Source organism: Petaurus breviceps, unplaced genomic scaffold, assembly GCF_028583685.1.
Source record: "Petaurus breviceps papuanus isolate PSGF00001 unplaced genomic scaffold, PetGlider_PUasm1.0 140, whole genome shotgun sequence".
In the NCBI taxonomy this organism is placed as follows: Eukaryota; Metazoa; Chordata; class Mammalia; order Diprotodontia; family Petauridae; genus Petaurus; species Petaurus breviceps.
The window spans coordinates 47833016-47857956 of NW_027185698.1; the positions used below are offsets into that span (position 1 = coordinate 47833016).

At 40.7% G+C, this 24941-nt stretch overlaps 1 protein-coding gene across 2 annotated transcripts in view; it reads left to right on the forward strand.

Moving 5' to 3' along the window:
* The first annotated feature begins 23787 nt into the window (after window positions 1-23787).
* The window catches only part of ATRN (attractin), a 237717-nt gene continuing 236563 nt past the window's right edge, over window positions 23788-24941 (forward strand). Inside the window, exon 1 of one of the 2 annotated variants that reach the window (XM_069071714.1) lies at window positions 23788-24334. In XM_069071714.1, coding sequence (XP_068927815.1) covers window positions 23907-24334 — 428 coding nt within the window. In that variant the 5' untranslated portion in view covers window positions 23788-23906. The remainder of the gene's footprint in view (window positions 24335-24941) is intronic. The other variant, XM_069071705.1, reaches the window with a different exon arrangement.

Below are 24941 nucleotides of genomic sequence, written 5' to 3' on the forward strand. Positions count from 1 at the left end.
CTACTCTCAAGTACATATATAAGCACATATACACAGAATAAAGATAATTTATACAAACAAAAGATGAGGTAGTTAAATAATATAGTTAGGGTCAGAGGGTAGACATTATCAGTTGAGAATCCAGAAAGGTTTCATGGAGGAGGGGGCACTTAAGCTTCATTTTTAAGTCTGGATGGACAACAGAGTATGAGAAAAGGAGTTAATATATGACAAAAATAGAAAAATGGGTGTGAAGGGCTTGAAAAAGTGAACAGAGGAACTGATATTTGATCCTGGAGACAATAAAGAACCAAGTGGAATTTATTAAGGCAGAGAGTGACATGGTCAGAAATATGCTCCAGGAAAATCCCTTTGGCAGCTATGTCTCCACAGATGGACTAGAATGGCGAGATTTAAGCCAGGAAGTCTGGGAGGCCAGGGATACCCATTAAGAGTCCCATTAGAGGGGCGGCCAGGTGGTGCAGTGAGTAAGAGTGCCGGCCCCAGAGTCGGGAGACCTGGGATCAGTTCCAGCCTCAGATACTTCACACCCACACCCCCCCCCCACACAAACTGGCTGTGTAACCTTAAGCAAGTTACTTAACCCCAATTGCTTTATAAAAAAAAAGAGTCGCATTAGAGACTCAAGGACTGAAAAAAAATTAGATTAAAACCCAAAGAATAAGACTGAGACATAAAAATAAATATTTATTTACTGGAGGAATAAAAGTCTAAAACATTCCTCCTCCAGAACTGGTGTCTGTTACTCTTGGCCATAAGATGCATCATTGTTGGGATGAATAAATCAATAGCTATATCAGTGATTGGAGAGGGAGTGAATGGAAAGATGGCTAATATAAAACAGTAGATAAACTAAGAATCCATCAAAAGTATTTATTTCTATTTACCTCAACAAACATTTATAAATCTATGAAGTACAAAGCATGTGTTAGGTACTTAGGGAAATATGTAATGTAGATAGTTAATCCTTATTCTTGTTGAGCTTACTGGTTGTTGGAAAGATAAGACACAAAGACAGATAACCATAATACCCAATATTACATAATAACATCCCTAAAACAGAGGTAGTCTTGATGCAGTGGCAAGGGAGTTAAAGGTCTTGGACTTGGGTCAAGATTCCAGTACTTATTAACTTTGTGACCTTAGACAAGTTCATTAAAATCTCTGGCCTCAATTTCTTCATATGAAAAATGAAGGGGTTGTGTTTGATGACCATTAAGCATTATTTCCCATGTAATTTCCCAAGCAATCTCAGTATTATTTCCCAGGATTCTAAGTCCTAGTATAATGCCTCACTGTGATGTTTAGGTAATTCCAGGTTCTTTAAGGCTATGCCAGCAGCAGATTGCAAAGACTGGCAGGTCTTGCCATGCATTAAAGACTTTAATATGGTTCTATTGACCAACTGGGTCTGATGTTTAAGGACCAGCCTAAAATACACTCAAGAAGCCCACTGCCAAAGAACTGGAGATCAAGTGATGAAATTTTTGGTCACATCAACTTATTTAAAATTTCTGCTAATGCCTAGAGAGGATGCAATCTGGACCAGTAGGTGGTGTACTTTCAGACCTGGAAATCAAAGATAAAGGACTGAACTGAATTGAGGTCATCTAGTCCAGTTCAGACATGAACAGAAATTCTCTCTACAATAACTGCTGTGACAAATGATTATCCAATCTCTGCTTGGTAATCTCTAATAATGGGGAAATTACTGCTTTCTAAGACAGCCTATTTTGCTTTGGGACACCTTTAATTAATTGCTTATTCTTCCTTTTGGCTTAAATCTTCCTCTTTGTAACTTCTACCCATTGCTCTTCATTCTTCCCTTCAGAGAAAATCAGAACAAATATAAGTTCTATCTTGCTTTTATGGGTCTTTAAATATTTGAAAACAGTGCTAATGCAACCAGAAATCTTTTCTTCTTTAGGATAAACATTCCCAGTTTCTTTAACTATATGATACTGAGTTGAGTTCCCCATCCAGGCCAGGTGGATAGAGCACTAGACCTGGATTCAGGAAGAACCAAGTTTAAATCCAGCCTCAGACTTTGTAATCCTTTGTAAGTCACTTAACTTGTTTTCCTCAGTTTCCTCCTCTGTAAAATAGGGTTAATAATCAAGCCACCTCCCAGGGTTGTTGTGATGATCAAATGAGATAATATCTGTAAAACGCTTTGCAACCTTAAAGTGCTATATGCTAGCTACCATTTTATTATTCTTTGGATCCACTCCAGTTTGTCAGTGCTCTGCCTAAAATGTGTTGTTTAGAACTGGACACAATTCTCCAATTGTTAGCTCACTAGATACTCTCCTGAGCATTATTAGCTTTCTTTTAAAAATTTCATTGCCCACTGTGGGACAGATTTCTATTAAGATAGCCTAATATACTTAATGTATTTAACATTAACAGTATGTGATGATTCCATAGAGAGCTCCCAGAATCAAGAACTTCTCTGCCCTGGGGTACATGTAAAGAATATCAAGGAACAGAGTACCATAAGTCTCAGAGCAAGAGGAAAGAAAATTCAAGAATGTTGAAAAATGGACATTGCCATACTTTTCCTACTCTCTTAATTATCTTGTTGATCTACTCTCCAACAACTTCCAGGAAGCATTAGGAATACCTATTATACTACTCTTGTGGGAAAGATGAAGAGATATGAGCCAGAAAATAGTATAGTTAGATGTATTTGGAATTGGTTGAATGACCAGAACCAAAGAGTAGTGATTAATAGTTCAATTTCAATTTAGAAGGAAGTCATTAGTGGAGGGTTAGAAGGAACTGTGCTTGGCTCTACACTGCTTAATATTTTATTTGTAGCAATGACTCAGAAGGAGGCATAAATAAACCACCTATCACATTTACATATGAAACAAAGCTAGGAAGCATCTACACACCAGGTGATGGAGTTAGGATACAAAAAGATATTAACAAGCTAGAAAATTGGACCAAATTTAGTAGAGATAAAATGTAAATTTTAATACCTGGGCATAAAAAGCCAACTTCAAAGGAGAAAGATAGGGACAGCATAGTTCAATAGCAGCTAGTCTGGAAAAGATATGAGGTTTTTTCAGGTGGGAAGCTCAATTTGAGTCAACTTTATAATCTGGCAGCCAAAAAAAGCTAATCTGATCTTGGGTTGCATTAAGAGAGCATAGATTCCAGGGGGTGGCTAGGTGGCTCAGTGAATAGAACACCAGCCCTGGAGTCAATCCGGTCTCAGACACTTGACACACTTACTAGCCATGTGACTTTGGGCAAGTCACTTAACCCCAACTGCCCTCCAAAAAGTGAAAAAAAAAAGAGAGAGAGCATAGATTCCAGGAATAATGGAATTATTGGAATAATAATTGGAATAATGCCACTCTTGATGTATTTTACTTTGGCCTAACTACATCTGGAATATTATGTTCAGTACCACATTTTAGAAAGATTAATATACAGCAGTGTCCATAGAAGTGTTACCAGGAAAATCAAGGACCTCCAACTCACATCATAAAAGGAGTGGTAGAAGGAAGTGGGGATGAAAAGACTTAAGAGAGCTTACTGTGGCCTTCAAGTAGTTGAAAGGCTGTAATATGAGAGTATGATTAAATTTGCTCTGTTTGGTCCCAGAAGGCAGAACTAAGAGCAATTGATAGAGGTTGCAAAGCAAGAAATTTAGACTTAATGTAAGGAAAAAGTTTACAACAATGAGAGCTATCCAAAAGTGGAAATGAGATACCTCAAGAGATAGGGGATTCTTTCTTATCAGAAGTTGCCAAGCAATGGCTAGATGATCACTTGTCAGTCAACATCTAGCACCTGTGCCAGGTACTCTGCTGAGCACTTAACAAATATGTCATTAGTCAGGTTCATTTTTGTAGGAATTCTCTTGTTTTAGGTATGAATTGGGGGTAGACAGTCACCAAAGTCCATTCCAGCTCTGAAAATCTGTAATTCTATGATACACTGTTGGGCATACACTCAAAGCTTTTTTTTTTCCTGAGCTCGTGTTTGGCTCACATAGCTTTTGAGAACCCAGGGTTATCTACCATGATGGGGCACTACAGTAGAATTTGGTAGAGCATGGTGGAACAAAAGCAATACCTGCGTCTAGACAGACCAGTGGGAGGTAAAATCAGAGGTTGAGGAAACAGAGGTTTGGTACTGAGCAAGTAACAGGTTTTGAACTAGATAAGGAATATTCCAGTACGTTTCTCTGCCACTCTACAGATTCATAGAAGTTTTTAAGTTTGGATGTGCATGGCTTGGTCCTTCTCTCCAGCTCCTCCTGAATTTCTCTCAGCTGGTAAGTTGTCAGCATTGCTGTCACTCTAACTTCTAGAAGTAGTACTCAAATCACTTGCTAGTTATCTTTTTTTTTTAAGCAATCTGGGTTAAGTAACTTGCTCAAGTTTACACGGCCAGTTATTTCTGGGTGTGGTGCTGAGTGTCTGAGCCCGGATTTGATCCAGGTCATCCCAACACTGGAGCCGGTGCTCTTACTCGCTGAGCCACCTGGCCGCCCCAACTTGCTAGTTATCTTGATACTATTTACCTTCTGATACAGCTGAAATATTTCTCAGAAACCCTCAGTGGATACAGACATTGTGAGAGAAGAATAGTTGGAGCCAAGTCAATCCTACATGTTTGGCAACTGGGATTCTCCTCTCTTATGTGGTATGTGGGGGCTTCCTGCTGTCTTGAAGGGACTTTCTCTATTTTGGGGAGAGTGTATTTCCCTTGGAGAGATTCATTTGTTTGTGTATCTCTCTTCAGGGCAACAGGGAATTAGGAACGTGACTCGAGCAAGTCAAGTTAATGCAAAGCAGAGGCCAGTAATACAAAATTAGTTCATGCTAGTAGTCTCTTTGTCAGTTGGTACCTGGCTTACGTGGTTTCAAGGTTCCACTTATATTAGACACTAGAGGGCAGAGTTAGGCAGTGAGGCAAACCAGTTATTTGGCTACAAGACACTAAACAATTAGCTCAGTTAATTCAGAACCAAGGCTAGCAATCTTACTAAGGCTGCTAACAAAGGCAAGGAGAGTGGTCAAAAGGGTGATCAATATACTTAAAGAGACATTTATTCCCTGCTAGAGGTAGAAACTGTGCCAGACATCTAGACACTGGGAAAGATAAAAAGATAAACGTGGTCCCTACCCTCATGCCTTCTAAATCTAAATAAAAATAATTTACAACCCCAGCACCTATACCAGGGGCTAGAAAGCACAAAACATAAGGTATGAGAAGTCTGAACAAAATGCTATTTTAGATGTAAGCTCCTTGAGGGCAGGGACTGTTTTTGCCTTTCTTTATATATACCTGATGCTTAGCACAGTGTATGGCACATTGACTGATCCACGTAAGAAAAACACTTCTCTCTAGGACAGAACTCCTTGAGGTCTGGAGACAGAAGTTGGTTCAGATGGTGCCTTGTGCTATGCACCAGGGATAATTTCTGCTTCAGTTGTAGGGTTTACACAAGTAGTTGAATCAAGTGGAGCTGAGAGAAAATGCAGTTCTTCTGAGTTGTGTAAGGGAGCCAGATATCAGAGGGCTATTGGACTAAGCAAGTTTTTATTGGCTGGTGAAAGAGCTAAGCTGATGGCAAAAGTCAATAAAGTGAGTAGAGGAAAGAAATACAGGGAGGCTAGGAGACATAGTACAGCTGCAGTCTGCCATGTTTGATTTAGATCACCTTCCCCTGATCACAGGTGTAGGTATCAGATTTAAATCATTTCTTGTGCTATTCTAGAGTCCATATATAGTACACATAAAAATTGAAGAGCAAATGATGATGAGACTGTGCTTCATACCTAGTATAATACTGTTTATCTCAATTTTACTCTTTGAACTGAGAAGAATATATGAAAAAGAAGGGAGGTGATATCAAATGCAGAGATCATGAAGAAGCATGAGAAAAAACGAGTAATCTGGTCATTAAGAGACTATTGATGACTTTGCAGTGTTAGTGTAATGCTAGTGTCAGAAGTTAGACTGAAAAAGGTTGAGTAGTAAATGAATGAGTGGTGAGGAGATTGAGGCAGTGAGTAGGAACTATTATTTCATTCAGTTATTATTTCAACAGACATTTAAATATTCACTTGGCATAAAGCACTGTGCTAGGTGTTAGGGAGATACACAATTTAAAATGGATATAGTTTTTTTTTCCTCTTGATACTTGAACTGGTGGGACAAAAGAGGAAAACAGCAAAATACAAAATATTACATTACAAATTCATTAGAAAGGTTTTCTAAAACAAAGAACAATGTGAGGGAACAGATTTCTAGAAAAATACCAGACAGAGAAGTCACGAGGCAGCTGATCTACTCAAAATCCCACTTAAAAAAGAATAAGACATATGGATAAAGCAAAACTACCAAAAAGCAATCTTCCCCCCTTTTTTTACAAACCCAAAGAAATTATCACATAAAAATTCTGACTCTGAAATATTCAAATGGATCTATAATCTCATCAATTTGGGAGTTCCCTCCAATAGTGTAGACCATGGCCCATCCATACTTGCCCATTTTACAGGATTCTTATCCATGTCCTCCCAAATCACCAGTGAGGCTCCCTCAAAACTGTTAGAGGCTGTCTTTCTTGCAGTGGGACACTGTGGCTGCTCACCTGCCATTCTTCCCTCTTGCCATGTGAGTAGTTCATCTTTTCTGCCTAGTATACAATTCCTTAATGTCATCCTTTACTTCTGTTCTTTGGAATTCCTTGTTGATCATGTCACAGCTTGCTTACACCTACAATGCACTTATGCACTGTCCTCTACGTGTTGCTCATTTCTAGTTCTTTGGAGGGGATGGTGTTCTATGTCTCACTGACATGTGGCAATGCTAGTGAAATGACAATATTGAAAATATGGATTTTGGGGAAGCTTGGGATTGGTAAAAGATCTCCACAATTTCACAAAAGCAATCCAGCATGTTTTTCCTTCTGTTTAAATCTGGGTCCATTTCATTGTCAATTGTACTATATGTCTAAGATACATATATACATACACACACATACACATACTGATGGACTATTGGGTATACGTGCACATTTATGTTGAAGTATGTGAAATAGACATTTTTCATCCATTTGGCCTTTCCTGTGTAGATGAACAAGCCAAATTCCTTTGAAATATCATATATCTTTTCTAGGAAGCTTTTCAGTGTTTAGGGGTTTGATGCAATCAGCACAATTTTATATAAAAGTAGGAACATCTAGAGGACCTTTTGAAGGGAAATCCTTCCAACTAGCATCTAAATTGGTTCTCTCTCATCACAATGTGTAGTACCTTTGGTGAGCATATATTTCCTTGCTTTAGTCTTTGATGTTTACTATCAAAGGATTCACTGAACAGGGTTATTTTTGGTATTATATGATCCAAGGAATCTTGACTGAGCTGAACATATGATTGTGAGTTACATTGTTATAAAAGAGCCCATAAGACAGTACCTTGTTTCCCTAAATCAGATGTTTTTTCATAATCAGCAAAGAACAAACACGATGGAATGTAATATTCTGATATCTTTTGGTAAATTGTGAAAAGGTAAAGGTATGGTTAATTGCTGAATATTGCACTAAAATGTGTTTGTCCCTACTAATATCCTCTTCAAGGATGTCCTTGATCTATGTAGAGATAACTTTTAAGAAGAAATTCAAAAGATGGGATATTAGTCATGAAAGGTTGATATCTACTGATGTTCTCTTGGTCACTTTTTTCAGTATTAATAAGGTCTAAGACCTTTCCCATACTTTTGTTATCTTATCTTCCTTCTGATACCTTGTTTCTTCGTCCTCAAACACCCTTACAATTGTATTGCCTCAAGAACAGATTACACACACACACACACACACACACACACACACACACACAAACACACACACACAAATTGTGGACAAAAGGAGGTGATGCAAAAGTCAGAAAAATATGTGCTTAAACATCATCAATAGCAGTACCGGAAATCAAGATAGAATTGTTTGAAAACACTATAAAGTGGATAATGAAAAAATGTAGGAATTAAAAGAAGAAGTGAAATCAGAAAAAAAATGTAATGAAACAAGAAGGAAATGAATGAAACTAAAATGTCTCAGTGCAAGAAGATGATGAATCTCAACAGTTTGGAAGTATTTTTCAAAAATATAAACACAACAATTGAAAAACAGGAAAATAATTATTTTGCTAGAGGACAGAATGGTGAAAGAGGAGGAAGCAGAAAAAAATCTTTTTATCAAATTTTTCTGGAGCACTTCATTCCTCTTTTGCTCCCATTGTTCTGTAATTTACATTATCCTAATTCGTCTATATGTTGTAATCCTGAGTAGCATATAAGCTCCAAAAGAGAAAGGACTGTGCCAATTTTTATCTTTGAAATTAAGCATGTAGCATACAGGAGGCTCTTAATAAACGCTTTTTAAATTAAACTGCATTGTAAACAGAAAATTACCAACTAGGTGAAGATGTTGAAGTAGTACATACAAAAGTGATAGATTTGGGGTAAAGAGCAATCACAAAAATTCAAGAATTATTGAACTTCCTGAAAACTATGAAGAGAAAAATAACATGCAAGAAAAACTCTAGATGTATAAGAGACAGATGGCAGAATTGTGGCATATATTGGCAGAATATATAAACATATTTTATATTCATGTATGTATATTCTATAGAATAAATAGTATATTGGAAGATAGTGGAGTAGAAGTACAAACCTGGTGTGGGCTCCCACTCCAGTCACTTCCAATACCTGTGAAATATGACTCTAAACAAACTTTAGAGCTACAGAACCCACAAAGTGACAGAGAGAAACAAATCTCCCTCTGAAGGAAGCCTGGCAGATGGACAGGAAGGGTCTATCGCACCAAGCTGGGAGCTCAGCACAGTCTGGGGTGAGCTATGCAGTTCTAGCCCCAGGGTGGCCCCAACAAGTGGCCACCAGAGCAAACTTCAGGAGAGTGAATCATCAGTAGCTGTGGCAGGTTCCAGACTTTTCAACACATAAACACCAAAGACAAAGTAAAAGGTTAGTGCAGAACTCTGTTGAAAGGGAGGGGTGAGGGGGGAAGGGGGACTGAAGAGCACGGTCTGGCCCCTGCCCCCTGGGCAATAAGTGGCAGACGAACAGTGGCTCCAGCGGCCACAGCCTGGCTGCTTCAAGAGCTTTTGGCCTGCAGATGGTAGAGAGACCAAGTGACCATTCAGAGGGTAATCACTCTTGCTTTAACCTGCTTGGATCTGGATTGCAGGCTTGGGTAGTGGTCCTGGGCTGTGTGACCATTAAAGCAGAGCTTGTGAGGCTGTAGAGAGGGCACCCTCCTAATTACTCTGGCAGCTGTGAAAACCCCAGCGATTTGGGACATAGTTCTCTCCATTCTGGAAGCAGAGTTCTACTGTGGCAAAGAGCTCAAAAGTCAAATAATTGGCTGGCAATATGAGCAAGCCCAGGAAACATAATCAAACCACAGATTCCTTTTTGGGGGACAAAAAGGATCAAGGCATGGAGTAGGAGGAAGATAGTAAGTCAGAACTCCTGCATCAAACGCCTCCAAGAAAAATATGAACTGCTTACAGGCCATGCAGCAGCTCAAGAAGGATTTTGAAAATCAAGTAAGAGAAGTAGAGGAAAAATTGGGAAAAGAAATGAGAATGATGCAAGAAAATCATGAAAAGTGAGTCAACAGCCTGCTAAAGGAGACCCATAAATACACTGAAGAAAATAACACCTTAAAAAACAGACTAACTCAAATGGCAAAAGAAGCTCAAAAAGCTAGTGAGGAGAAGAATGCCTTAAAAAGCAAAATTTGCCAGATGGAAAAGGAATTTCAGAAACTCACTGAAGAGAATAACTCATTCAAAATAAGACTGGAGCAACTGGAAGCTAATGAGTTTATGAGAAATCAAGATACTATAAAACAGATCCAAACAAATGAAAAAAATAGAAGGCAATGTGAATATCTCATTGGAAAAAAACACTGACCTGGAAAATAGATCCAGGAGAGATAATTTAAAAATTATTGGACTACCTGAAAGCCATGATCAAAAAAGAGGCTAGACACCATCTTTTGCTTTTTTTTTTTTTAAGCAATTGGGGTTAAGTAACTTGCTCAAGGTTACACAGCCAGTTATTTTGTGCGGGTGCTAAGTATCTGAGGCCAGAACTGATCCCAGGTCTCCCAATGCTGGGCAGGTGCCACCTGGCCGCCCCTGCCTAGACACCATCTTGCAAGAAAATATCAAACAAATTGCCCTGATATTCTGGAACCAGAAGGCAAAATAGAAATGGAAAGAATTCACTGATCATCTCTTGAAAAATATCCCAAAAAGAAAACTCCTAGGAATATTATAGCCACATTCCAGAGTTCCCAGGTCAAGGAGAAAATACTTCAAGCAGTCAGGAAGAAACAATTTGAGTATTGTGGAAACACAATCAGGACCTAGCAGCTTCTACACTAAGGGATCAAAGGGCTTGGAATATGATATTCTGTAGGTCAAAGGAGCTAGGACTAAAACCAAGAATCACCTACCCAGCAAAACAGAGTATATTGCTACTGGGGGAAATATGGTCATTCAATGAAATAGAGGATTTTCAAGCATTCTTGATAAAAAAAAAACAACCAGAGCTGAACAGAAAATTTGACTTTCAAATACAAGAAGCAAGAAAAACACAAGAAGGTAAACAGGAAAAAGAAATCATAAGGAACTTATTAAAGTTGAACTATTTACATTCCTACATGTAAACATGATAATTGTAACTTATAACACTCTTTTCAGCATGAGGATAGTTGAAGGGAATATATATGTATACATACATATATGTATGTATAGGAGGGTGTATGTGTATATAAATGTGAGTATGGGCATATGTATATTCATGTATACATAGACAGAGGGCACAGGAAGAGTTGAATATGAAGGGATGATATCTAAAAAATAAAATTAAAAGATAAGAGAGGAATTAATTGAGAGAAGGAGAAAGGGAGAGATAGATTAGGGTAAATTATCTCATATAAAAGAGGCAAGAGAAAACTGTTACAATGGAGGGGAAGAGCAGGAAGGTCAAAGGGAATGGGACAACCTGATTCTCATTGAATTTGGCTTAAGGAGGGAATAACACACACACTCAGTTGGGTATCTTACCCTACAGGAAAATGGGGGGGGGGTAGGGGATAAGAGGGGAATGACAGAAGGGAGGACAGATTGAGGGAGAGAGTAGTTAGAAGCAAATATTTTTGAAAAGGGATAGGGTCAAAGGAGAAAATAGAATAAGTGGGGGGGGCAGGATAGGATGGAAGGAAATATAGTTAGTCTTTCACAATATAACTATTATGGAAATGATTTGGGTAACTACCCATGTACAACCTATATTGAATTGCTTATCTTCCCAGTGGGGGTGGGTGAGGAGGGAAGAAGGGGAAAAAATCTGGAACTCAAAGTTTTAAAAACAAATGTTTAAAAATTTATTTTTTACATGCAACTGAGAAATATGATATACAGGTACTGGGGTATAGAAACCCAGCTTGCCCTACTAGAAAGTTAGGGGGGTGATGGGGGAGGTTACAAGACAGAACAGATTGGAGGAAGGGGTATTCAGTAGGCTTGCTATTTTCGGGTGGGGGGTAGGGGAAAGATGGGGAGAAAAAATTGTAACTCAAAATCTTGTGGAAATGAATGTTGAAAACTAAAAATAAATAAAAATGAATAAAAATGAAAAAATAGTATATTAGCAGAATATATACATTTGATGGGGGTGAACTCTGAATTTAATTCATCCAGATACTTCACTGTCAAGCTCCAACATTAAGATGATAAGGCAATGGTTTTATAAGCAGCTAAGAATAAAGATAAAACTTAAAAAATTTCCATTTGATTTGTGAAAGATTTTGGAGGGAGAAAAAAGAAAACATGAAGTGGTATGTGATTTTCTGGAAGTTTTCTTCTAATAAAAAATAAATTACTTTCAAATATAAAACTAGTCATTCAAAAAACTGTATAAATTTGAAAAACAGAGAAGAGACAATACTAAAACAACTTTTAACAAGCAGAATAGGAGCAAAGTCTCCTATGCAGACATGAGTAAGTTTAATACTTTGATAAATAGATAATTTATAATTGTGATAAACTAGTTACTCTCTCAATGTAATCACCAAAAGGAAATGTATTATTTTTGCTAACTAGGTAATAAGGCAATACTAAAGGAGATAAAATAAAGATGACTAATTTTCTTTTATATATGACATGTTAAAAAAAAAAGAAAGTTTTTTTTTTTTAAAAAAAGCAGAATAATGAGAGTAGAGGGTCTGGAGTTAGGGCAATGCCAAATATAAATTCCTATCTGGAAAAGGAAGCTAAGTGGGGTAGCTGAAGTTAAAAAAAAGTACCTAGAGCTAAAATAAAATATATAATATGGGAGTTTTATTTAATGTTATTTATGTGTGTTTCTAATAAGTATGTGAAAACCTTAGGAAAGACATTATTGGAGAAATGGGAAGATTGTATTTTTCTAATTAAATAATTTTACAAAAAACGGTAGAGGAAAGCCAAATTTTTAAAGCATAATTTTAAATGCAAATGGATTGAGTTTCCTTATAAAAGGGATTGCTGAATATCTTAAAAAACATAACCTCCACCTGTGCTACATACAGGAAACATACAAGAGGCAAAAAGACAAACCTAAGATTAAGATTATAGTGTGAGGTAAAATTTACCATACTTCTGCTAACTGTAGAAAATCTAAAGTTATAGTAATGGTATCAGAACAAGACGAACTGAAATCAGAAAGCATTAGAAGAGATTTTAAAAAATACATTCTCTTAGAACTTCTAAAGGTAAAGGGACTATGCCATTTTTCAATTTTTTAATTCCCCACATCTAACTCATGCCTTTCTATATGTCCTTAGCTCTTAGGAGGCACTTAATAAATGCCTCTTGATTCATGAGTGACATGATCTTGTAGGCTTTTAATAAATGTTTATTGAGTTGAAAAGAATCCAGAAAATTCAAGGTAATTTTGACAATGAAAAATAAAAATATTAACTAGCTGTGCACCTAAAGGCTCAGCAACTAAATTTATAAAGTAATATTTATCTTAGTCATAAAAATATTAGCGGGAAAATCAATGATAGTGGGTGATTTCAACATTCCACTAATGAAATATAGTATGCTCAAATAGCTCTGTTTTTCATTGACTGGGGAATTCCTTCTAATAATGCAGAGCACAACTCATTCATGCCTATCTATCCTGTGCAACTCTGGTTCATGTTCATAGGCTCACCTTCCCCAATATAACATAACAATGAAAATAGACATATCTGAAAAAGAAATGACAAAGAAAAAAATTTAATTGAATCAACTGTTGAGGAAAGTATATTTGATAGAGACAGGGAGAAAACTCAATGGAAAAATAAAGTATATACTTAAAAATGCACATGAAAAATTCACAGAAATTGATCTTTAAAAAAATTGATCCTTTTCTGAGACTTAAAGAAGTTTCAGAAAAATTGAGAGGCAAATACTTGAAAGTCATTTGTAAGCCATGATACAATCACAACAGTCATCAAGGAAAATACGATCAAAAGAAACAGGTCTAGACATAGTTGAAAATGACTTGAATAGGGGCGGCCAGGTAGCACAGCAAGTAAGAGCACTGGCTCCAGTGTTGAGAAGACCTGGAGATCGAATCCCTGGGCTCAGACACTTAGCACCCACCCAGAAACACCTGGCCGTGTAACCTTGAGCAAGTTACTTAACTCCAATTGCTTAGGGGTGGCCAGGTGGCTCAGCGAGTAAGAGCACTGGCTCCAGTGTCGGGATGACCTGGATCAAATCCGGGCTCAGATATTCATCACCACACCCAGAAATAACTGGCTGTGTAACCTTGAGCAAGTTACTTAACCCTGATTGCTTTAAAAAAAGAAAAGAAAATGACTTGAATAATGCTCAAAATAAAAAAAAATCAAAGAAACAATAACAAAGTTTATTAAAGACATTAGTAATAGAATAAAAAAACAAATTCATACCTCAAAATGTTTATGCTTACATTAACAAGAAAGAAAAGAGAAAATGAATGAGTTATTGACAGTTAAATGAGAAAATGAACAAATTAAAAAATAAAGGGTAGCATAAAGAAATTACTGAAAAAGGAGGTATAAAAAATATAAAATAACAATTGGACAAGTAAAACAAAGAGCTGTTTTTTGAAAGACCAATAAAACTATTAAGTCATTAAACATTTTGAATCAAAAAAAAGGTGGAAGTGAAGGTCAAATTGCCAAAATCAGAAATGAGAAAGAGATCAGAATGAGTACAGAATCACAGAATTTGAGAGTTGGAAGGGAGCTCAGTGGCCATCTTAACCAACCACACAAGAAAGTAATTCTCACTATAAAAAGAAGAAATAAAGAAAACTAACAGAGAAAGAAGGGATAAAATAAAAACAAAATGAAGAAAACCATTAAAAACTGTTATGTACAGGTATATGCCAATAAAGCCAAAAATACAAAACAAATGGATAAATACTTCCCAAAATAGAAAATTTTCAGATTGGTGAAATAGTAATTATACAACTTAAGCAAACTAGTCTTAGAAGTAAAATTGAAATAGGCCATTAATGTGTTGGCACATAAAAACATTATCAGTACATGATAGAGCCACAAATGAGTTCAAAAAAATATTTAAAGAACAAGTCATTCATATTGAGGAGGATCAGCCCAAATCTTTCATTTTACAGATGAGAAATGGGGCCCTAGAGAGCCAAAATGACTTGCCTGAAGCCATATACATGGTAAGTGTCAGGCTGGGATTTAGGCCCAGATCTGCGGATTTCAAAAGCAGCACTGTTTCCTCTGTAACATACCATGCTGCCTTTGCAGCAGCCTTCTACAATGTAGCTGGATGCACAATAAATCCACAGAGACCTTGATTTATTAAGGGTCAAGAACATGATCAGAAATCAGGTCTTTCTGATCCCAAGTTCAGCCCTGTGTCTACACATCATGCTGTTTCCCAATGACTACACCATGAAGGAAATGATAATGCGTGAATGAAAAAGACAAAGTAAAGGCACATTAAATATCATGGCCAACGCAAATTCCCAAGGACAGTTGATGAAATACATCTCCCTTTTATAATAGTGAAGATAGAGGAGACTTTAGGGGACAAATGTGGCACACTTATAGTCTCTGCAGCTGGGTTGGTGAGAATGGCTTAACCATTTTTTGTCGTTACAAAGGAGGGTAAATGACACAGCTTGTCTAAAAATGACCAATGTAAAATATAAAATGCAACAAAAAAAAAATCCTTAAAAGCTAATCCTGTATATATAAACTGCTTTCAAAAACTACCTAACCCTTTCTATAAGGCAAATGGGTTTTTAATATTCAAACTTAAAAACAAAAAGGCAAAGTAAGAGTATTAAAGTATTCTTACACCAATAAACCAATGCCCTAATGAGGCAACATGGAAAAAAAAAACAATGGCTGTGGAGTAAGGGAACCTGAGTCCAAATGGTATCTTTTATATTGGCTATCCATATGCCCCTAAGTGATTTATTTACCCTTCTAAGTCTCTAAGTCTCTTCCCAACTCTCCACAGATACCTCTTCTGCAAAAAAAAAAAAAAAAAAAAAAAAAAAAAAATAGTGATAGAATAGATAGACTCTCAGGTCTCTTCCAGCTCTAGAACTATGACCCTATGAATATCAATGCTAATATATTAAGTAAAAGGCTAGTTAAGTGGAATATAAAATAATATGTTTTAAAAATTTACTGGGAGGGGCGGCCAGGTGGTGCAGTGAGTAAGAGCGCTGGTCCCAGCATCTGGAGACCTGGGATCAGTTCTGGCATCAGATACTCGGCACCCACACAAAGATAACTGGCCGTGTAACCTTGAGCAAGTTACTTAACCCCGATTGCTTTAAAAAAATATTTACTGGGAATGCAGGGACGATTCAATATTAGGAAAACAAGTGTATAATAAATCACATCAATAAAAAACATATGAAATCATATGATTATATCAATAGATGAAGAACAGTCCTTTGATAAACTATTATAATCTTTAATTTTTTTAAATCAAATTACAAGGGGGGGGGTCAAGATGGCAGAGTAGAAGCAGGACCTCCCTGCTGCTCTGGCTTCCACCTTCCCCAATCCATGTAAAAAGGGGACTCTGAACAAACTTTGGAGCTGCAGAACCCACAAAATGACACAGAAGAGCTAACCTCCCACTGAGGACAGCCCGGCAGGAATTGGCCCTGCAAGTGCTCTGGGAGCCCAGCCCCATGCCAAGGCTTTAGCCCCAGGGTGGGACTGATCAGCCACCGGACAGAGGGACTCCAGATCAGCAGCAGCTGTGGCCATTTCCAGATTTATCAACACACAGATGTGAAGGACAAAGTGAGAGGTCTGTGCAGTCTGGACTTTGGGACCCAGTAAGTGGGAGTGCATGGCTTTTGCCCCCAGGGCAAGAAGCCACTGAGACAGCAGGCACAGCCAGCCAGTGCCAGTGGCAGCTTCAGCTCCTGGCCTGCAGAGTGTAGGGGGACCAAGCACCAGTCTGAGGGGTAATTGCTCTTGCTTTAACCTTCTTGGATCTGGATTGCAGTCTAAGGTAGAGGTCCTGGGGTGTGTGTCCAGCTTTCCAGAGAGTGTGGAGGCCTCGGAGAGGGCACCCATCTAATACCTCCGGCAGCTGAGAAAACCCCAGCATTTGGGATGAAAGTTCCCCTGTCTGGTGGCAGAGTCCTACTGTGGCAAAAAGCCCAGGCGTCAAGTGACTGAGGGGTGACATGACCAGGCAAAGGAAACAAAGCAGACAGAAGATTCCAACATTAGACTCCTATTTTGGGGACAAAAAAGAGCAAAGCATGGAACAGTAGGAAGACAGTGAAGTTAGAGCTCCTGCACCAAAAGCTTTAAAGGAAAATACGAGCTGGTTACAGGCCATAGAGGACCTTAAGAATCATATAAGAGAAGTGAAGGAAAAATTGGGAAGGGAAATGAGAACAATGCAAGAAAATTATGAAATGAGAGTCAACAGCCTGACTGAGGAAAATTACACCTTAAAAAATAGACTAACTCAAATGGCAAAAGAGGCTCAAAAGGGCAATGAGGAGAAGAATGCCTTAAAAAGTGGAATTTGCCAGATGGAAAAAGAATCTCAAAAGCTCAATGAGGAGAATCATTGCTTCAGAATTAGATTGGAGCAAATGGAAGCTAATGACTTTATGAGAAATCAAGATGCTGTTAAACAGATCCAAACAAATGAAAGAATGGAAGGCAATGTGAAATATCTCATGGGAAAAACCACTGACCTGGAAAATAGATCCAGGAGAGATAATTTAAAAATTATTGGACTACCTGAAAGCCATGATCAAAGTAAGACCCTAGAAATCATCCTCCAGGAAGTTCTCAAAGAAAACTGCCCTGATGTTTTAGAACCAGAGGGCAAAAGAGAGGTTGAAAGAATCCACCGATCACCTCCTGAAAAAGATCCTCAAAAGAAAACTTCTAGGAGCATTATAGCCAGGTTCTGGAATTCCCAGATTAAGGAGAGAATATTACAAGCACCCAGGAAGAAACAATTTGAATATTGTGGAAACAATCACGATAACCCAGGATCTGGCAGCTTCTACACTGAGGGATCAAAGGGCCTGGAATATGATATTCCAGAGGGCAAAGGAGCTGGGATTAAAACCAAGAGTCACCTACCCAGCAAAACCGAGTATCATATTTCAGGGGAAAATATGGTCATTCAGTGGAATAGAGGACTTTCAAGCATTCTTGCTGAAAAAACCAGAGTTGAATAGAAAGTTTGACATTGAGATACAAGAAGCAAAAGAAGCATGAGAAGGTAAACAGGGAAAAGAAATCATAAGGAACTTATCAAAATTGAACTATTAACATTCCTACATGGAAAAATAATAATTGTAACTTATGAAACTTTTCTCAGTAGTTGAAGGGAATAGAAATAGATATGTCTATATATGAGGGTATATGTTCATATGAATACATATGTGAATGTATGTATATATGTTTACAGATATACATAGACAGAGGTCACAGGACCAATTTAACAGGAAGGGATGATACTTAAAAGGTGAAAGAGGCGAGAGAGGAATATAATGAGAGGAGATGAGGAGAGACAAAATGGAGTAAACTATCTCATATAGAAGAGGCAAGGGAAAATGGTTACGATGGAGGGGAAGAATAGGAAAGCAAAAGGGAATGGGTCAACCTTATTCCCATTGAATTTGGCTTGAGGAGGGAATAAAATACACACTAAATAGGGTATCTCACCCTCCAGGAGAGTAGGGAGAGAAAGGGATGAGAGGGGGGATGATAGAAGGAAGGGCAGGCTGGGAGGGGAGGGAAGTTGGAAGCACTCACTTTTGAAAAGGGATGGGATCAAAGCAGAGAATAGAACAAGTGGGAGGTGGGATAGGAGGGAGGGAAATATAGTCAGTCTTTTACAATATATCTACTATGTTATTGTTTTGCATTAGCCACACATGTACAACCTATACTGAACTGCTTATCTTCCCAGTAAGGGTGGGTGACAAGAGAGGAAGGGAATGAATCTGGAATTCAAAGTTTTAAAATCTAATATTCATATATATATATATGCATACTATTACTAATACTATTTTACATGTAAATGGGAAATAAGATATATAGGCAATGGGGCATAGAGATCCACTGGAAAAGTCGAAAGGGGCATGGGAGAAAATATGGGAGAGAGAAGATTGGAGGAGGAGATATCCTGTGGGACTGCTATTTTGGGGAGGTGGGTAGGGGAAAAACAGGGAGAAAATTTGTAACTCAAAATCTGGCGGAAATGAATGATGTAAATCAGAAGTCAATAAAGCATTTAAAAAAAAGAGTAAAAAAATTATTAAAAAAAAGTAAAAAAAATAAAATCAAATAACAAAACATTGAAAAGTACAGGAATGGTATTTTTCCTTAACATAACAAAATATATTTATTTGACTTAAAAGGTATTGTTCCTTACACATGATTAAAAAACAAACCAGAAATTGAGGAAATCACTTAATCTCTGCCTCAGTTTCCTCAACTATAAAATGGGAATAATAATAACACCTTGCCTCCCAGGTATGTTATCAATGATATCTTCCTGGGTATTTCGCAGAGATAATCTTGGATCTGGTCCTTAGCTTTTCAGGTTGACAAACTCCATTTTATCTAATTACTCATGAGTGATCAGCTCTGGGCAACTGGTTCATGCTAATCAAATTCACTAGACACTGATTTATAAACCAGAATGCCAATTTAATTTACAAATGGAAAATATACCTGGCACGATAACTAACATTGGTTGACTGCACAGGGCACTCCCTCCTAGTGTGAAAGTCCATTCAGGAGATCAATTTATTAATTTACAATGGGAAAAAAAACTTGGCATAAGAACTGGTGTAGGCCATTTGTAAAAGGTATACCCTAATGATGGCTAAGTCCACTCAGGAGACAAAATTTTACAGAATCAGATTGCTTGGCAAGCACTGTTGTTCTGTTGTTTTTCAGTCATATCTGACTTTCTGTGGCACCATTTGGGGTTATCTTGGCAAAGATATTGGAGTAGTTTGTCATTTGCTTCTCCAGTTCATGAGAAAACTGAGGCAAACAGGGTTAAGTGACTTGTCCAGGGTCACACAGATGGTTGGTTGGTTGTTGTCCTTTGTTCTCAAAGAGGACCAAAATTACATCACTATGTTGTAGTCAAGGTACAGTGTGTCTAACTGTGGCTGATCAGACTAAGACGTGTTTAGATGGCTCTGCCATGGGCCGGGCAGAAACAGTCCACATGAACATTCAGAGTGAAGATGTCTCTAAATTTGTGCATCTCACTTTTCCTTTGAGCTACTGAAATTCTGTTTTGCTCATAGAGCAGAGCACCCTTTTTGATGCAGGCAGACCATCCTTTTCCAGTGTCTCCCATGTGACACAATTAATTCCAAAGTTCTTCCGAGAGATCTTGAGAGTGTCATTGTATTGCTTCTTCTGATCTCCATGTGAGAGCTTACCTTGTTTAAGTTCTTCATAAAATAGTCTTTTAGGCAAACATGTGTTTAGCATTTGAACAAAGTTGCCAGCCCATCAGAGTTGTGCTTTCTGCAGCAGAGTTTGAATCTCTGGTAGTTCACCTCAAGAAATAACCTCAGTGTCCAATACCTTATTTTGCTAGGTGATCCTCAGAATCTTCCTAAGACAATTCAAATGGCAGCGATTCCGTTTCCTGGCATGGTGCTGGTAGACTGTCCAGATTTCACAGGCACACAATGAGGTCAGCACAACAGCTCTGCAGACCTTCAGTTTTGGTAGGCAGTCTAATACTTCTTCTCTCCCACACTTTTCTTCAGAGCCTCCAAACTCTGAGCTAGCTCTGGCAGTGTATGCATCAACTTCACCATCATGTGCACAGCACTAGAAAGTCAAGGTAAATGAACTTATCCACAGCACTCAATATTTCTCTATTTGCTGTGCCCAATGGTTCCACATATGGATGGTGTGGTGCCTACTGATGGAGAAGCTCTGTTTTCTTGGGTGTTGTTAGACCAAAATTAGCACAAGCAGCAGAGAACCGATCTATACTTTGTTGCATCTTGGCCTCAGAGGCTGCACTGAGTGCACAATCATCTGTGAACAAAAAAATCACGTACCAACTCTCCCTCTATTTTAGCTTTGGCTCGTAGCCTTTTTAAGTTAAATAATTTACTATCAGTGTGATAGTTGACTTTGATGTCGTTTTCATCTTTGTTGAAGGCATCTGACAACAGCCCTGAAAACATCATATTAAAAAACATGGGAAGGGCAGCTAGGTGGTGCAGTGGGGCAGTTAGGTGGCACAGTGAGTGGAGCACCCACCCTGGAGTCAGGGGCACCTGAGTTCAAATACAGCCTCAGACACTTGACACGCTTACTAGCTATGTAACCTTGGGCAAGTCACTTAACCCCAATGGCCTTGCCTTCCCCCCTTCAAAAACAAACACATGGGAACAAACACACATTCTTATTTCATTCCATAGGTGACTGGGAAAGTGCAAGAACATTGTCCCTTATCCAGAACCCTTGCAAGCATGCAATCATGAAAATGACTCATAATACTGATTAACTTTTCTAGACAACCATATTTTGCTATGACTTTCCATGAGCACTCACAACTGACAGTATCAAAGGCCTTGGTCAGATTGGTAACTGTTGTGTACAGACCTCTGTCTGCTTCTGGCATTTCTCATGGATTTGTTGGGCAGCAAACACTGTACAGACCATTCTTCTGCTCTTTTTGAAATCACACTGATTCTTGGGTAGATGACCATCTTACAGGTGAAGGACCAGCCTATGAAGGAGGACTCTAGCAAGAATTTTGTCAGGAATGACTAAGGGTGGGAGAGAGAGACCTCTTTGTGATTGTCACAGGAAAACCTATTTCCCTTTCCTTTAGAGAGATGAAGATAGTGGATGCATACTTGAATTCTTGGGAAATAACCTCCTCTTGCCATAGAATCTGGAAAGTTTCAGTCAGTTTTTGTATGAGCAGAGGACCCCCTACCTTGTAAGTCTCAGCTGGAATAGAATTAGTACCAGGCATTTTGACACATGAGAGGAGCCAAATGGCATTCAAATCCTCTTCTTCAGTTGGAATTTTGGCTCAAGAGGGTTGGACTTCAATATGAGGTATAAAGTCAATGGCTTCAGCATTGATTGATGATGGTCTGTTGAGAACACCACAGAAGTATTTAGCCCATCTCTCCATGTCCTTATCACTAATCAACAAGGCCCCATCAACACAGAGTGTACTATATTGGCCCATAAATAGCCTTCAAAGCATCATAAAAGCAATTTGGATTATTACTATCAGTGTAAAACTGAATTTCATCTGCCTTATTACTAAGCCAAGTGTCTGAGGGCTGATTTGAACGTAGGAAGGGCAGTCTTCCTAAACTCCAGGCCTGGTACTCCATTCACTGTACCATTTAGCTGCCCTTGGTGAACATCAACCCCAGCAAAGTGAGTTGCAAGTACAGAAAGGCTGTTTCCATTAACCTAGGTAGGATATGTTGACAAATTGACCTTTTCAGGATAGGTATGTTTCTGTCTATAGAACCAGTACTGGTCATCTAGAATCAGAAAAACTGTTAATATATCCTGCAGTCTTGGCACAGAATAATCTTAAAATACTATTATCACGTGTTTGCTCATAATATACCAATGACACAACTACATACAGGCTAAAATAAGCTGTCCTTAACCTGGCAAATAAAAACCTTTGCAATGTGGTCCCATACCTCCTCCCACTTTCAAATTCAATAAAGATCTATCAAACATGTATGTGAGAGGCACTGTTAGGCCTGGGGCATACAAAGCTAGTTCTCAAAGAGCTCACAATAATTGTGGGCAGAGGATTCTGGTAAAGAAAAAATAACCAAACAACCATGCCATCAGGGTGAGTGAAATTAATTACCAAAGAGTGGTAGGGGCACAGCTCTATGAGAAACATGAAGAGAAGGGCCAAGTCAACTTAGGGATTCTTTTTGTGCAAAGTCACCCTGGGGTAGTGGAAATACCAAAGAGATCTGAAGTCAGGAGTCTCACCACTGACGCCGTTGTTCGACCATGGGCTGGTCACAGCCTCTCACTGCCATGCTGGGAACATACTTAAGTCTTTACTTTGAGGACTTGTTGTGGGGATCATCTGGGAGCCTGAGATGGGAAGGAGGAACCTGAGGCTTTCCCTTTTCTTCTAAGACCAAAAGTGCTTTTTGGTGGGATTCCAGGCGCTACTCAAACATTTCAAAACTTTATTTCCATTTGCTTTCCTACGCTGGTATTCGCGCTCAACTTATATCATTACCTTACTCATGTGTTCCCAAAGGTTTCTTGCAACTCAGACAACTATGACCTTAATTTCCTGGAGGAGATTATATTTTTAGTTCTTCAAAAGTAACGGTGAGGGATGGTGTTGGGGCTTGCAGAGATTCTGAGATGACAGCGATGAACAGGCAGGCTAGGGGGTGCGACGGGGAATTTCGAAGGGAAGATGCTTCGGGGAAGTTTTGGGGGAATATTGCTGGGGGAATTTCGAAAGAATGATGGTGGGGGAAGAAGGTGGTGAAAAAAGAAGGCAAGAGGGAGGTGGGGGAGGAGAGGCAGGGAGGGGCGCGGGTGGGGCAAGTGGATGGAGATGGTGAGGGGAGGGAGAGGGTGGGGGAAGTGGGGAGGGGACAGGGTGGAGGAAAAGTGGGGAGAAAGGGGGGGGGCAGGAGGAGGGGGCAGGTCTACGAGCAGATTCTGGAGGATGCGCCCCGGGGTCTGTCCTCCCCAACAGCGGGGCTCCTTTCCCGGCCCCGAGTTGGGATTGTCGAGAACCGCCGGCCGCCAGGGGGCGCCTTCGCGCCGCTCTGCCCCGGAGCAGGGCTGGGCCTACCGCAGGGACATCATCCATCCATCAATCGGTCGGTCTGTGGGTTGGGGCGCCCCCTCAGTCCGCCGGCCACGGCCTCTCTAAGTGTTACCAGACTCCCGCGGGGCGGGGGGTGTGAGGAGTGGGCTCGCGCAAGAGGCACACCGAGGGGAGGGCGCGGAACCCCCGAGGCAGCCCCGGAACCCCGCCACCAGCGCGAACGCCGCGCCCCCGGCCACGCGGAAGCCAGGGCTCCGGCCGGCCCCGCCCACCGCGGCGCCTAGAGCCTCCACTGCGCACGCCCTTGTCGCCTCCCCCCCTTCTCGTGTCTTGGTCCCTCCCCTCCCTCCCCTCCCCTCTCCTCCCCTTTCCCTCCCTTCCCCTCCCCCTCGGCTCTGACCGAGCGGGCCACCGTCCGTCTCGTCCAGTCCTGGAGAAGGCGAAGCGGGTCCGGGCGAGTGTGTGTCTGTGTGTGTGACGAGAGGGGGAAGTCGTCTCTGCCCCCCTAAGATGGTGTCGGCGGCCGCCGATGAAAGGCAAAGGAAGGGGCCGGCGGCGGCGAGCACCGAGAGGACGCGGAGGCCCCTGCCGCAGTGCCGGGGTCCGGGCCGGGGCCGGGCGGCGGCGGTGACAGGGCGGGCGAGGGCGAGGAGCGGGCGGCTCGCGCCGGGGCCGGGGTCTCGGCGTCTCGTGCGGCCCCCGGCGGCGCCGCCGCTGCTAGTGCTGCCGCTGCTACTGCTGCTGTTGCCGCTGCCGCTGCCCCCGGCGGCCGAGGCGGCGGCGCCAGGGGCGGTAGCGTCGGGCTCGGCCGCGGCCGAGGCCAAGGAGTGCGACCGGCCCTGCGTGAACGGCGGCCGCTGCAACCCGAGTACTGGCCTGTGCGTGTGCCCGGCCGGCTGGGTGGGCGACCAGTGCCAGCACTGCGGGGGGCGCTTCAGGTGAGCGAGCAGGCGAGCGTCTGAGGCCGGGGGGGGGCGGGACGCGACACTGTGCGACCCCGTGTCAGGCTGTGGGAGCCGCCGACACTGTGTGTCACTGCTCGTGTGACCCGGTGTGACACTGTGTGTGAGGCGCTGCGCCCGTGCGTTGGGTCTAGGGGCTTCTGGGCTAAAACTGCCAGGGCCGGGATGCGGGGGCGGGATGGGGGCTAGCCATGGGCTTCCTAGCTGTGCCTTGGCCCCTTCTCCGGGATGGGCTGGAACCCTGGAGAAACGTCAGGGGGTGGGGGGAAGAGGGCTGGGTCAGGAGATACCGGATTGCAGAGCTGGGGGCCTCTGGAGAGGGGCTTTCCAGAGTAGGATTAGGGCCTGTATGTCTCTGGTGGGTTCCTATGGCTGGGAGGTGAAGATCATCTAGGTAGGGCCAAGTGATTGCAGTAGTGGATATAATAGGGGTGGAGGCATCTGGTGCATAGGAATGGGCTGGGAAGTAGGGGTTGGGGTTCTTTTGTTTGGGCTTGGGGGAAGATTCATTGTCAGGAAAGATGAGGATTCCAGAGATGAATCTGGGAGAACATGAAACTAGGGTGCAATGGTGTTGGGACTA